At 42.4% G+C, this 13,412-nt stretch overlaps 1 protein-coding gene across 2 annotated transcripts in view; it reads right to left on the reverse strand.

Moving 5' to 3' along the window:
• Positions 1–1,001: 1,001 nt before the first annotated feature.
• Positions 1,002–13,412, reverse strand: part of M1AP (meiosis 1 associated protein) — a 64,781-nt gene continuing 52,370 nt past the window's right edge. The window contains exons 7-9 of one of the 2 annotated variants that reach the window (XM_090281594.1): positions 3,630–3,836; positions 2,403–2,543; positions 1,002–1,423 (exon numbers count right to left, since the gene is read on the reverse strand). In XM_090281594.1, the coding sequence (XP_090137720.1) occupies positions 1,244–1,423; positions 2,403–2,543; positions 3,630–3,836 (528 nt within the window). In that variant the 3' untranslated portion in view covers positions 1,002–1,243. The remainder of the gene's footprint in view (positions 1,424–2,402; positions 2,544–3,629; positions 3,837–13,412) is intronic. The other variant, XM_090281595.1, reaches the window with a different exon arrangement.

Genomic DNA, 13,412 nt, shown 5'->3' on the forward strand with positions numbered 1-13,412 from the left:
TGGTGTGGAGGGCACAGGAGGAGAACCAGGAATGTGTTGGGGGCCATGCAAGGAGAAAAGGGTCCCAGGGAGGGGTGCTCAGTAGACTGCTTATTCAAAGCCTGGGGGGTCCATCCAGCCCATCTGGACTTGACCCTATCTCTGTGAACCTGGGTGAGTTTTATAACATCTGCAAGCCTTAATTACCCCTGCTGCCCATTTGTAAACTGGGAAAACTTAATAACAGGCTCTACCTTACAGGTTTGTATGGAAGGGGTTAAATTTCTCAAGTACTTAGTGCAATTTGAAGCTCTATGTACATTTTTATAGTACTATTCTCTGGATGGAGAGGGCTGATGGGGAGGTAGGCAGGTGAGGAGAGGGGAATAGGAAGGGAGTAGGTCTTTTTCATACCATCTGCTCCCCTGCTCTCAGCCATATGACCCTCCATACACACTTTGCTTGTAGGTACTGAGCACCAGCCACTTTTCTGTTTGGAGCCTAAAGGGAACTACAGTGTGGTAGATGTAGTGGAAGGGGCAGTATGGGCTTTGAACCAGGCTTAAATTTCAATCCTACTTGTTTTTCATGAGCTCTGAAAACCTCATCTTTGTATGTTGAGGTGCAGTTTCCCAAAGGTTGCATGACATCCACCTGCTTACACAGAGCTACAAGGAGAAATTTGGGGTTGGAAATGCTCCTAACAATGGTGTTGGTTTACTGGCGTTAAATCTTCATCTGTGTTAATAGTATCAAATGATCCAAAAGAAAACAAGTCCCTACTTGGAGGAGCAAGAGGCTTGGTTCTTGTGTCTCTTCCCAGGCTGAGGAGTGGGGAGGGGGGCAGCACAGAGGACAGAGGAGGGGAAGGCTGTTTCGCAGTCACCTAGAGCTCACAGAGACTCAGGTGGATGGAAGTCAAGACTGAGCTCAGAGCCCCATCATGTTAGCCTTATCATGCATGTGTTTTTTTTTCAATTTCTTTTTAAAAAAGATTTTATTTACCTAAAAAAAGACTTTATTTTTGGAGAGAGGGGAAAGGAGGGACAAAGGGAGAGAAACATCAATGTGAGAGAGAAACATTGATCAGTTACCTCTCGCATGCCCCCAACTGGGGACCTAACCCACAACCTAGGCATGTGTCCTGACCCGGAATTGAACTGGTGACCTTTCTGTTCATAGGCTGGCACTCAATCCACTGAACCACACTAGCCAGGGCCATGGATATGGTTAAGCAGGGCAGCCAGGCTCTGGTGCTGATTACTTAAGGCCCTGAGGGATACTCCTCCTCATCTTCTTCCTCATCCTCGTCTTTGGAAAGCTGGAAGAAGCATTCTGAGGAGGCTTTGCTGGCTGCTGGCATCTTGGGGGCTCTGCCAGGGGCTGGGGTCATAGGTAGAGGGGCCACCGTAGCTCGAACTTGATTGGTTTGCAGCTGCCCAGCCTGAAAAGGGTGAGAAGAGCCATCTCTGAAGACCAGAGTTCCTGATCGCTTAGCCCATTCCCTTCTGGGTCTGCTGTCCTAACTCCGTCCCTTGTCCCATCCCTGGAGTGACAGCCTCAAAACTCAGGGAAGTGGAGTCCCCTGGACTTCAGTTCCCCCAGTGCCCATGCCCTGGCTGAGTGTCCCTCCTTTGTTAGCTTGCCCACCAGCTTACTTATGGTGGGTTCTGTTCCTCCGAGTCTGGAAACATCTCTCGTAACTTCAGCTAAGGGAAAGCAGTTTTTCTAAAGGCTCTATTACTGTGAAACTAGAAAAAGTTAGTAAGGGCAAAAGGAAACTCAAATATTATAAAATATGTTTTTTGTAAAAGTAACTCTCCATATTCAATTACTCTTCTCTTTAACCCTTGTCACTAGAGCCCTCTCTACAAACTACTAACCTTGGTCAGCCTCCCTTTCTTTGCTTGTCTGTAAAATGAGCATAATGCTTACCTTGCAGGGATGCTGTGAAGAGTAAATGAAAAAATTATATGTGAAAGGGCTTGTCACAGCACCAGGCAAATGACTTGTGCTCAGTAAATGCTTATTTCCCTTCTCTGGGGCATTTCTTTTCCTACCTTCCCTTCAGCTTTCTTTTCAATGAAGGGCTATGGTTGTAGTTCCAGTGCAGCTGTTTTGCTCAGTGGGACAATGGTCTCTTTAATGACTAAATACTAAATTAAGATACTTGAACATTATCATATGTCAATGCCCAAGCACAAGATCTTCCCTACTGGGGAGGGGTTATAATTTCCTTTGTCTAGGGCAAAGGGCTGCTCTTTTTCTTTCCTGGAGGCCTGGTTCTCTCCTCCACCAGCAGAATCCAGGGAAGACGGCCACCCCCTGGGAAGGGGGTGGGGTGGGTATTGGGGACAGAAAGGGGGGTTCTCCTGGATTCTGGGCATAAAGGGGAGGGAGGGGAGTAAGGAGGAGAACCATACCTTTCTGACAGCCCGGCTCTCCCAGCTTGGGTGGTGTCGGTCCCGAGGCTTGGCAAAGATGCCCATCAGGTGCGAGTACAGGTGACTCCAAACCTGTAAGGGGTTGTAGGTGGGCTCTAGCTCCAGGCCGTCCAGTACGTTCTGAGGAAGAGAGGAGGACCCTCATCTGGGGAACTTGAGGTCATAGAACACAAGATATTAGGTAGAGCCCTTTGAGTGTAAGAGACTGGAGGAGATGTGAAGGAAGACCCAGGGCACTTATGAAGGCTGTGAAATAGATGAGTGTCCCACAGGATGTTCTGGCCTCAGGTCTGAGTGTTTGTGAGGTAAGTGTCAGGCACAGGTATAAGAAGTGAGAGCAACTCCGAGTGGTTGGGTACACTGAACACTCGGGCCCCGGAGAAGTGTCTAATGGGATTCTAGAGCCTTGGGAGAGTTACAAGGGGTCCAGTGTGCAAGGCTATGAGGAGGTGTGTGTCTGTGGCCTCGGGATGCTCGCAGTATTCAAGGTGAGTACACTGAGTTCTCGGCCTGCCTGCGAGGTGAGCATAACCAAAGGACACGAGAGCACAGCATTCCTGAGCATTCAGGTTTTCCAGCCACAACATCCTGTGCCAGGAACCATTGGCCCTGAAGTGAGACGCTGAGCAAGCCACAGCCACTTGTGCCCACCTCTCTCTGCATCCCCATGGCTGCCAAGCGGAGAGCACAATCCCAGGCTCTGTCCTCTCTGCACATGAGCCAGTGATCCAGCAGCAAGGTGGTTCCAGTTCTCCCTACCCAGTGCCGCTCTCCTGCCCCGAGTGGGGAGGCAGGCAGAGGAAATCCAGAATCCAGATCCAAGGAAAAGGAGAGGGAGAAAATGGCCTTCAGAGCTATTCCCTCCTTTGCATCAGAGTCTGATTTCAAAGCCCTTTCATTTCTGGGCACCTACATTGTCTGCCTTTTTCTCTTTCCCTCAACAGACAGAAATAGGTGCACACATGTGCACCTGTAATGCAGAGAGAGAGCCCTCCGGGAACACACCATTACTACTTACTTCCTCCCGCTTCAGCTCAGTTTCTACCCTTGTTTCTTTTCTGACCCTCTCACCATACCCTTGGGACCACTTCTCCTTCGGCTCCCTGTCCTTCCCCTCACTGGCTCATCCCTCTTCCTTGCCCTTTTCTCGAATCCCTGTCTCTTCTCTCCCCTCTACCTCTCTCATGAGCTCTGGACCCCACTTGCCTCCACAATCTTAAGGCTGTCATCGGGAGGGTTCTCAGGGAGCAGGGGGAAGGCGCTGGGCAGCATCAGCTCCCGCGTAGCCACTGCCTTCGCCAGCAGAGTTAGGGATCGCGATGGCATGATCACATAGAAGGTGCTGGGAGTCTCTTTCAGGCTGTGTCCCCGACTCTGGGGCTCCCCTTTGGCCAACAGCAGCCATTCTCTTTTCTGAAACAAGGAAATACATAAACTCTGGTTCATCTCCAGTCTTTGGAACATTTTGAGGATCAATCCCAACTGAGGTTTCCCTGAATTCCTGGAGGGGGATGGTGTCAGGGAGGGTTGAACCATTTCCCCCTGTCTCTGGGAAGGAGGGACTTCTTGCCTGAATCACCAGTGCCCTCAAGTACTGCTATGTTTCCCTGGTCAGGGATGTACACAAAAGGGTCAACAGTAGAGAGACAAGTTAAGAGATCCCATTTAACCCGAAGTTGGTGTTTACTCCAGAGAGGGCTATTGTGTTATTTTAATGGTAAATTTAGAGTTTTAAGAATTAAAATTCTTTAAAAAAATTATTACTACAGAAACAATATTTTATTTACTTATTTTTAGAGAGAGAGGAAGGGAGGGAGAAAGAGAGGGAAAGAAATATCATTGTGTGAGAGAAAGATTGATTGGCTGCCTCCTACACAACCCCAACGAGGGACCTATCTTGAAACCCAGGCATGCACTCTGACTGGGAACCAAACCAGTGACTTTTCAGTCCACCAGGCAATGGCCAAACCACTGAGCCTCACCAGTCAGGGCAAGACTTATAATTCTTAAAAACAGAGTCTTGAAACAAAGACCTGTGTGGGGTGTTGTGAAAATTCAGGTCTTATTTTGAAGGTGATAAAATCTGGTTGTGTTGCATGACTAGGGTAGAGGGGGATGATAGGGGAACCTCTAGAATGCCCAGAGAGGGTTTAAGAAGCAGATGGTCAAAGTTGCCTGTGCAGCAAGAGGAGGAGGGGAGAACAGAGAGAGGAAACCTTTGGTACAACAAGGTGGGGGTGATGTGGGGGTTAGGAAAAGGACTTTTGAGGTCAACTCAGCCAGTCACAGGACAAAAATAATTTCAGGGGCAGTGATCTGTGAGTGAAGGGTACTGCGGAAGAGAGTGGTGACACTTTGCCATGTGCCGTGGAGACCAGAGGCTAGTTAGCACATAGGTAAAGAGAGGATACAGACATATGAGCAAATTTTGTAGGTGCACCCTTTGAAATCAGGGATAGAAATGAGATTTTCTGTGTTCGTTTTTCAAGGAAAACTACAAAACACCAGGAAATATGGAGTCAAAACTGTTACACTCTGTAAACTGTGTTCTCTTGCTCGAGGTGATCATCAATTATAGTTGGTACAGACATAATGGTCTCCCTACTACATAAAGACAGCACTCTAATTTATATGAAAAGTTGGAAGAAATAACATAAAAGGCAAAAAAAAAAGAAAAAAGATATTAAGGAAATAGAAGAATATCAGTGTTTTGTGGAAGTCTCGTGGAAAGTGACAGTGAAGCAGAAAAACCTACTGTAGCATTAGAGTTATGTTCCAAGGGGCTGTGCTGGGGTGGGGGTGGTGGGGGAGGTTCTGGACACTTTAAATCACTGTCATCATTCTGTGCAGCACAGAACTCTGGGAGGTCTGTAAGGCTGGGCAGGTGATAGGTGCCTTCAGAAGTTTATTCTTTCTTAACATTTTGCTCATATCCGGAGACATGCTGTCTTCCTGAGGAAGACCTTCATGATGGAAAGGCTACCTGATGCTTCTCCAGTCCATAAATTGAAAATAGACGATATAGAAATCATGGTGTATGTGTACATAGGGGAAATTTGCCCCTCCTCTGAGGACATGGCCTGTTTAAACCTGAAAGGGATGTTCTCTGGAAGGGATAAGTAGGAAGTGGCAGGGCATTCCATTTCAGTTGGCTCAAGTAACTTCTGATGTGGCTTTTGAGATCAACTCAGGCTTTGTATTATCATCATCATCATCATCATCATCATCATTTTCTATTTTTATACAGGTTCATGCATTTGTTTGTAAATTACTTTGCTTATTGAGAATTTATTGAGTGCCTATTATGTCTGAGCACTAGGTGTGGGTATATAGAAATTCATTAGACATGTTTATTGCCCTCTTAGAGCTTACATTGTAAACTAATGTTTGCCCAGACTTAGGATGGCCAACTGATCTGGTTAGCCTATTTTTAGCACTGGAAGTCCTGTGTCTCAGAAAACCACTCACTCCTGGGAAAACTGAGGTTGTTAGTCACCTTTCCAAGATTCCATGGAGAATGGAGTATCTTGCCACTGTGGCAAGTCACTGGGGGCTAACTATAGTATTTGACATTTCTTGCACCTTAGTGTTATGGAAAAAATCCACACTTGCTACATCATGGGAGTACTAAGAATCTTTGAATGTTGCACACAAAAAAATTATGACCCCAAGAATTTCAGCTGACTGATTTTGAGACTATAGCTAAGATTCTGTTAGAGAACTGGTATGCAGAAATGAATGAGGTCTCTCCGAAGTAACTCCTAATGTGAGGACTATCAGAAAATTGGGAAGAGATTGAGTTGAAAGGATTTTACAAAATGCTTTAAAACTTTTTACAGAGGGTGACAGAAGGTTCTGGAAGGAACAGAGACAAATGCATCTTTATTAGAGCTCGATAAAGATATTAATTTATCAGTAATTTCCAGGAGAACTCTGAGAAAGTGAGAGGTAAGGAAGTTGAACTTTAAGGTCCCTATTTTGGAATCTTGGAATCTGAATTTCTAACCTCTTCAGAGATTTGAAATCCAGGACCCAAGCTTAAACATGTTACCCAGGTCATGCATTGACCTGTTGGTACGCACAATTGTAGCTGTGACAGAAATGGTTAACTGCCACAACAGGTCTCTGAGGCTGAGAAGAAGCACTGACAGGGGGATGTCTTCTGGAATACCCCAGCCTTTGGGGTTCTCAAATAGAACAGTGTTTAATGACTCTAGATGACTGATGAATACTTAGAATATGCTTTTGCTAATTCTAAAGAAAGGAGCATGAGTTAGATACTAAATTTAACAAAAGGCAGGTGAAAATGTGTCTATGTTGTGGTTAGAGACTTTGCTATAGAAGGGGCCAGGGAGCTTAGATTTTTAGGTGGTGGGGACTGATTCTGTTTAGAGCAGGTGTGGACAGAAGCAGAATTGAAGGGCTGCCATACTAGAATCATCCTCCCTAGCCCTTACCCTAACTTTGCATTTTAAGATTGTGAAGGAAGGTGTGGCAGCCACTGCTGGTTCACTGGCCACTGCCCCCCCTCCCTTTTTCCTTTTCCTTTCTCCCTACCCATTTTTCAGCCTTTCAGTGATTGGTCAATGGGTGATTTGTAACCCAGATTTAAATAATGAGGCATAAGCAGAAGTTGCTGGGTAGGGCTTCTGAAAAAGCTTTGGAATATTCTGGCAAGTTTTTTTTTTTTTTTTTTTTTTTTTTTTTTTTTTTTTTTTTGTCTCTGCACCCTACCCCTTCTTTCTCCCCAGGACAAGACTTAGTCTTTTTTTTTTTTTTTTCATTTATTTTATTTTATTGTCGTTCAATTAGAAGGGGAAGGGTCTAATCAAGGAACAAGTATAAAGGACCCATGGACGTGGACAACAGGACTTAGTCTGAAGTTGCAACAGCCATCTTGTGGCCATGAGGCAATAGGCATAAGGATAAAGTACACCTGCTATGGTTGCTGCAGTGGAAAAATTGAAAGAGCTTGAGTCTTTGATGGTATCATTGATCAACTGCACCAGCTCATAATCATCTGTTCCCACACTTCTTGTTAATGAGAAAAATAAATTCTTAATTACTCAAGTTAGAGTTAGATTGGTTTTCTGTTAGTTGCAGCCAAATGGATCCATTACAGATACCCAAGTAAAAGAAGAGGATGTGGTTACTCACTTCTGGTATCTGGGAAAATAGGAGAAGTGACAATTTTAATGACATTGGTATAGACCTTGCCAAAAGGGCCAGTGGGAATTTATTATAACAGGTAAAAGCTCTAATCTCAGCAAACCAGAGTTCCTTGGTCTGACATCAATGTGATGGTCTAGGAACAAATTAAGTGATTAAAGAAGCACTGACTGTCTGACTGGTATGGTTCAGTGGGTTGGGCATTGCCTGCAAACTGAAAGGTCACCTTTTTGATTCCTGGTCAGGGCACATGCTTAGATTGCAGGCCAGGTCCCTGGTTGGGGGCATGCGAGAGGCAACCAATTGATGTTTCTTTCCCTCTCTCCCTTCCTTCCCCTCTCTCAAAAAATAAATAAATAATTTAAAAAATAAATAAAAGGAGCACTGACCAATTCCTGAGTAAGAGCATTTCTGAGGCAGCCACTGAGAGTAGGGAAGAACAAGAACACTCAGTTTGCTTTGCTGTGGGCAGAGACACATTTCATTGTCCTAATGCATCCAGGCATAGAAATCACAACTAGTTATGAAATAGTCATGCATGCCTGGTTTTCTGTGTTTGTTTTTGTTTTTGTTTTTGTATCTGAAAGGGCATTAGGAGGAAATTAGTTTAATCTGACATTATTTGTTTGTTTTCTCACATCAGAAGGCAGAACTAGGAGAGGGAGAAAAATAAAGCTGCAATATTCACTATTCTGCTCCCCTCACACTGGCTTCCAAAAAGGAGACTACAGAAGATAGTTAAAGACATTGCAAACCCCCGAACATCAGTTTATACATTCTTCTCAAGTAAACATGAAACATTCTCCAGGATAGACCATAAATCAGGGTACAATAAACTTAAAAAGATTAAAATCATCCAAAGTATCTTCTCTGACTAAGTGGAATGCAATTAGAAATCAATAACAAAAAAAAGAAATTTGGGAAATTCACGAATGTATGAAAATTAAACAACATACTCCTAAATAATTAATGGTTCAAAGAAGAAATCACTAGGGGAATTAGAAGATAATTTGAGATGAGTGAAAATAAAAACACAACATACTAATACTTGTGAAAAACAACTAACGTAGTTTAGAGAAAAATTTATAGCTGAAAACTCCTCAATTAAAAATAAAGACCTCAAATCAATAGTATAACCTTCCATCTAATGAAACTAGGAAAAAGAAACCAAACTAAAGCAAGCAGAAGGAAGGAAATAAGACAATACCAGAATAGAAATAAATGAACTAGAGAATAGAAGAATAATAGAGAAAATCAATGGAAGCAATAGTTCATTCTTTGAAAAGACTAACAAAATTGACAAACACTTAGCTAGACTGATCAAGGAAAAAAGAGAAAATACCCAAGTTACTAAAATAAAAAGTAAAAGGGTGGCATCACTACTGACCTTACAGAAACTGAAAGGATAATAAGGAAATATTATAAACAATTGTATGACCCCAAAATACAGATGAAATGGACATATTTCTAGAAAGACACAAATTACTGAGACTGACTCAAGAAGAAATAGAAAATCTGAATAAATCTGTGTCATGGGTCCCCAAGACCACTCTCAGGCTCAGCAATTCACTAAGAGAACTTACAGGATTCAGTGTATAGTCACTCATAGATATGCTTTATTACAGAAAAAGGATGCAAAGCAAAATCAGCAAAAGGAAAAGGCTCATGGGGGTGAAGTCCAGAGGAAGCCAAGTACAAGCTTTGAAGAGTTCTCTACCTATGAAGTCACACAGGATGAGCTTATTTCCTCTAGCATCAAATTGTGACATGTGTAAAATGTCCACCAGAAGAAGTCATTACACATTTGTACCCAACATTTTTATTGGGGACTGGTCAAATAGGTACCCTGTACCTAGCACATAGAAAATTCTACAGTCCTAGAAGAAAAGCATGTGTTTAGCATAAACCATATATTTTTGCTCAGTTTAGGCACAGTGTGCCACTTTTATTATTTAGGAAATAGTAGAAACACTTTTCAAATCCAAATTCCCAGATGCCAGTCAAGTGTCAATCTTTTATTTTTAAAAGAGTTTATTTCTTATTGTATTTTTTTTCATTACAATTTATCCCTCTTTTACCATTTTCCATCTCTACCTGCCCTCTCGTGCCCCACACAAGGGTCAATCTTGCAAGCAGGACTATCTAAGGATAGAAGTCTCAGGTCTGCTATATTAACTTTTGTTGGTACAGCCTAATACAATAAAAGATAAAGAACTAGTAATTAGGAAATTTTCCATAGAGAAAAGCTAAAGTCCAGGTGGTTTCACTGGGAATTCTTCTAAAGCTTTAAAGAAATAATATTAATCTTTCACAAATTCTTCCAAAAAAACAGAAGATAAAGGAACACTTTCCAAATCATTCTATGAGACCAGCGTTAACCCTGATACTAAAATCAGACAAAAACATCACAAGAAAAGAAAATCATAGACCAATGTCCCTTATGAATATAGATACAAAAATCCTCAACAACACATCAGCCAACCAAGTTCAGGATCATATAAAAGGATTATCCACCACAACCAAGTGGGATTTATCCTAGGAATGCAAGGCTGGTTTAATATCCAAAAATCAAACAATGTAATACACCATGTTAATAGAACAGAGGACAAAAACTACACAATTATCTCAATAGATGCAGAAAAAGCATTCGATAAAATCCAAACCCTTTTATGAGAAAAACATTAAACACACTAGGATTAGAATGGAACTTCTTCAACCTGACAAAGGTCTCTACAATAAGCCCACAGCTAACATCATAGGTACTGGTGAAAGACTGGATGCTTTGCCCCTAGATCAGGAACAAGACAAAGATGTCTGCTCTTGCCACTTCTATTCAGCAATGTACTCGAAGGGTGTTGAAAACCAAAGGGCCATTTCCCATATTTTCTGGACTCTTAGCACCCCGAGACTCTGAGGGAGGGGGAGAGGCACTCATAAAGATATTGAGTGTAGCAATATTCTGGCACTTGGGGACTAATATATTCTAAATTTGATTTACAAAAATATAGTAATGTGACATTTCTCACATCAGGGAGATAAGGTGCAAACTTATACCACTTATCAGTGGTGTGAAGCCCCAGATAGATGTGGCAATGGGTATGTGGGTGGGGAAGGGGCAAAAAAGGATAAATGGGCCCAGCTGTAACTGGGGTGAGGAAGTACAGGAAAAGGGTCATAGTGAAGGTATTGAAGCAAAATCTGGAAAAAAATGAGTAGATATTTGTCAGGTGGACAGAGGTAAGGGGAAAGGAGCAGCATGAAAAAAGGTGGAGATGTGAAACAGTTTAACATATTTCAGGAATATTTAGTAATTTATTAGTGTGGCTGGAGTGGACAATCGAAGGGGCATGGTGAAAGATGGATCAAGAGAAATAGACAAGGCTGGGTCACAAGAAGCCCACTGATCCCATGCTAGCCTGCTGTCCTAGCACTTGTCTGTTTCCCTGCAGGCACTGTACTCTAACCACATTCTGATTTTTCTTCTTCTTCAGAAAATGCCTCCTGACCTGCCATTACCCCGCTCTCAGCTTGGATTCTTGCTCTTGACTCTATGCCTAGTATAACCAAGGACTTTCCATTTCTCCACCCATTTACAGCCCAACCAGGTCATTGCCTGCGTACTTAGACTCCTGCTGGACACATCCTGGCTTGAATTCTGTCATTTCTGTGGCCAATTAGGGCAGACATGGCCAGGAAAACTCTGGAATGCATCTCCAGAGACACTGACATTTTAAATAGGAAACTGAAAGACCTAGGTGGTATTTTCATTTCTTTTTCTAGTTCACACAGCCATGACTTTGTAAGAGAAATAAGGATGTGGAAAGTGAGTCACTAGCTGCATTACTGGGACTACACAGGAGAATTTGGTAATTGAAATTATGTTTTCCTGGTGATGGATAGATTCATCTCATATATACTTGGAAAAATTCATATATATATATTCCCTACCACATTCCTCAAAGTAGTTATGCCAGTTTAGGAAAATGCAACAGCACAAAAAGATAAAATAAACAAGTAAGGGAATCGGGCAAAGAAAAAATAAGGATAGGGCAGTAATAGAGCCAAGATAAGATAAGCTTCATAGAAATGCAAACCACCCACTTTTGCTAGCTAGAAGGGAGCCTCACTCAGAGCTTTTCCTGAAGTCTGGGAGAAGCTATTTTATGTGTTCTTACTGAGTAGTTAATGTATTTCAGAGAACTCCTGCAATCAATATGATAATGAATTTCACCTGGTCATAGAGCAGTTAAGTGTTTGGGTCCTGGAGTCAACCTTTCTGGGTTCAATCCTGCTCTCTCATTTACTAGCTGTGGAATCTTGGGAAAGTACTTAATCTCTCTGGGCCTCACTTTCTCATTGCTACGCCCTAGGATGGTTATGGAGATAATGTAAATTAATATTTGTGAAATGTTTAGAACTGTTTCAGTCTCATGGTAAGCACCATAAAGTGTTAAAAAATTTAAATTAAAACACATTTAATAATGATCAGATTCTGTTTATTAAATTTTGTTAGTGTAAAAATGATTTACTAATTCTTAGATATCAATCTATAAAACTGAAGAATGATATCAAAACACATATCTGTTTTGTGGTCTGGAGTGAAATTTATGGGACTGGTGGACAGCACATATCTTTCAGGAGAGATTGGGAGATGGGTTTTTCAAAAGCCTTGCTTATCTGCAGAAGGAATATTTTTCTGAGGAAAAAGAAGCAAAATATTCAAAGAAAACAAAGTATTCTATGAAGACAGAAAGGCACGACATTCAGTTGTCAAGTAAAAATAATCAGGGAATGGATTAAGGCTACAGTTGACTAAGGTTTTAGAGTATGTGTAGAATGTAATTTGAAAAGTTACACAACTTTTGTAGTCGATGAGGCCTGGTGGGCTGGCACTAATGATCTGAATTAGATTATGGCAGTGTGAACTTTGTACAGAACTGCTGTTAAAGAAGGTGTGGAGGAACAGATAGCATTGAAGGAACTGAGCTCTGCTTATAATTGCAAGGAAACCTGAGAACCTGAAAATGAGAACATGGTAGAGTGCCAACTGACTGAGGGTAAATCAGAAAATGTATTATGGGTTGTCCAGCCAGATAGAGGGTACAAAGTGGGAATCAGTGAACATTAGTATCTACTTCTGCATCTGAGAGGGTTGGAATGGCCAGAGGCAGACTGGTTCTCTTGCCTAGTACAGTTAGAAAAGTCGAATAATATACAGAAAGCATTTGTCTGAAGGCAGTGAGGAGGTGCTGTGACAAAATGAGAGGCAGCTAAGTCTCTGGAAAGGAAAGAATTCAGAGAGATGAGGGCATTGTTTGCAAATGCTTTTACTATGAGGGAATATATTGGTTCTGAGTTGTAGTCAGGATGGGGGCTGCGAATCTAGGATTTGTACCTGCTGAGGCACTTGGAAGGAAACAGAGAAACCAGCAGACCTTTTAATAGAGACTTGGCAGGGGTAGGGTGGGGGCTCAGGTCAAATTTTTAACTCAGCACATTTGCAAGATACTGGGGCTGCACAGAGCAAGAGACAAAAACACCTAAGGAGAAAGCCTCTAGAAGAGCACTGTAGCAGCCAAGGAAGGGGCACACATTATACCAGGTTTTCAGCAGAAGATCCTGGAGGGCCAGGGGCAAACCAGGAGTAGATGGAGAGACTCTTAGCAGGGCTGCAGCCCAACCTTGATTCAGCAAAACTCTGGGATGCAATGAGGTGATCTGTCACTTCTCTATCTGCTTAGTGCAGGGCAGGATGAACCCTCTCTAGAGGAAGCCCACACCACTGGAGCCTCTACAATTTATTTAGATGCAATGAGCATC

The sequence above is a fragment of the Furipterus horrens genome, unplaced genomic scaffold (genome assembly GCF_987537825.1).
Source record: "Furipterus horrens unplaced genomic scaffold, mFurHor1.1.pri manual_scaffold_6, whole genome shotgun sequence".
Lineage (NCBI taxonomy): Eukaryota > Metazoa > Chordata > Mammalia > Chiroptera > Furipteridae > Furipterus > Furipterus horrens.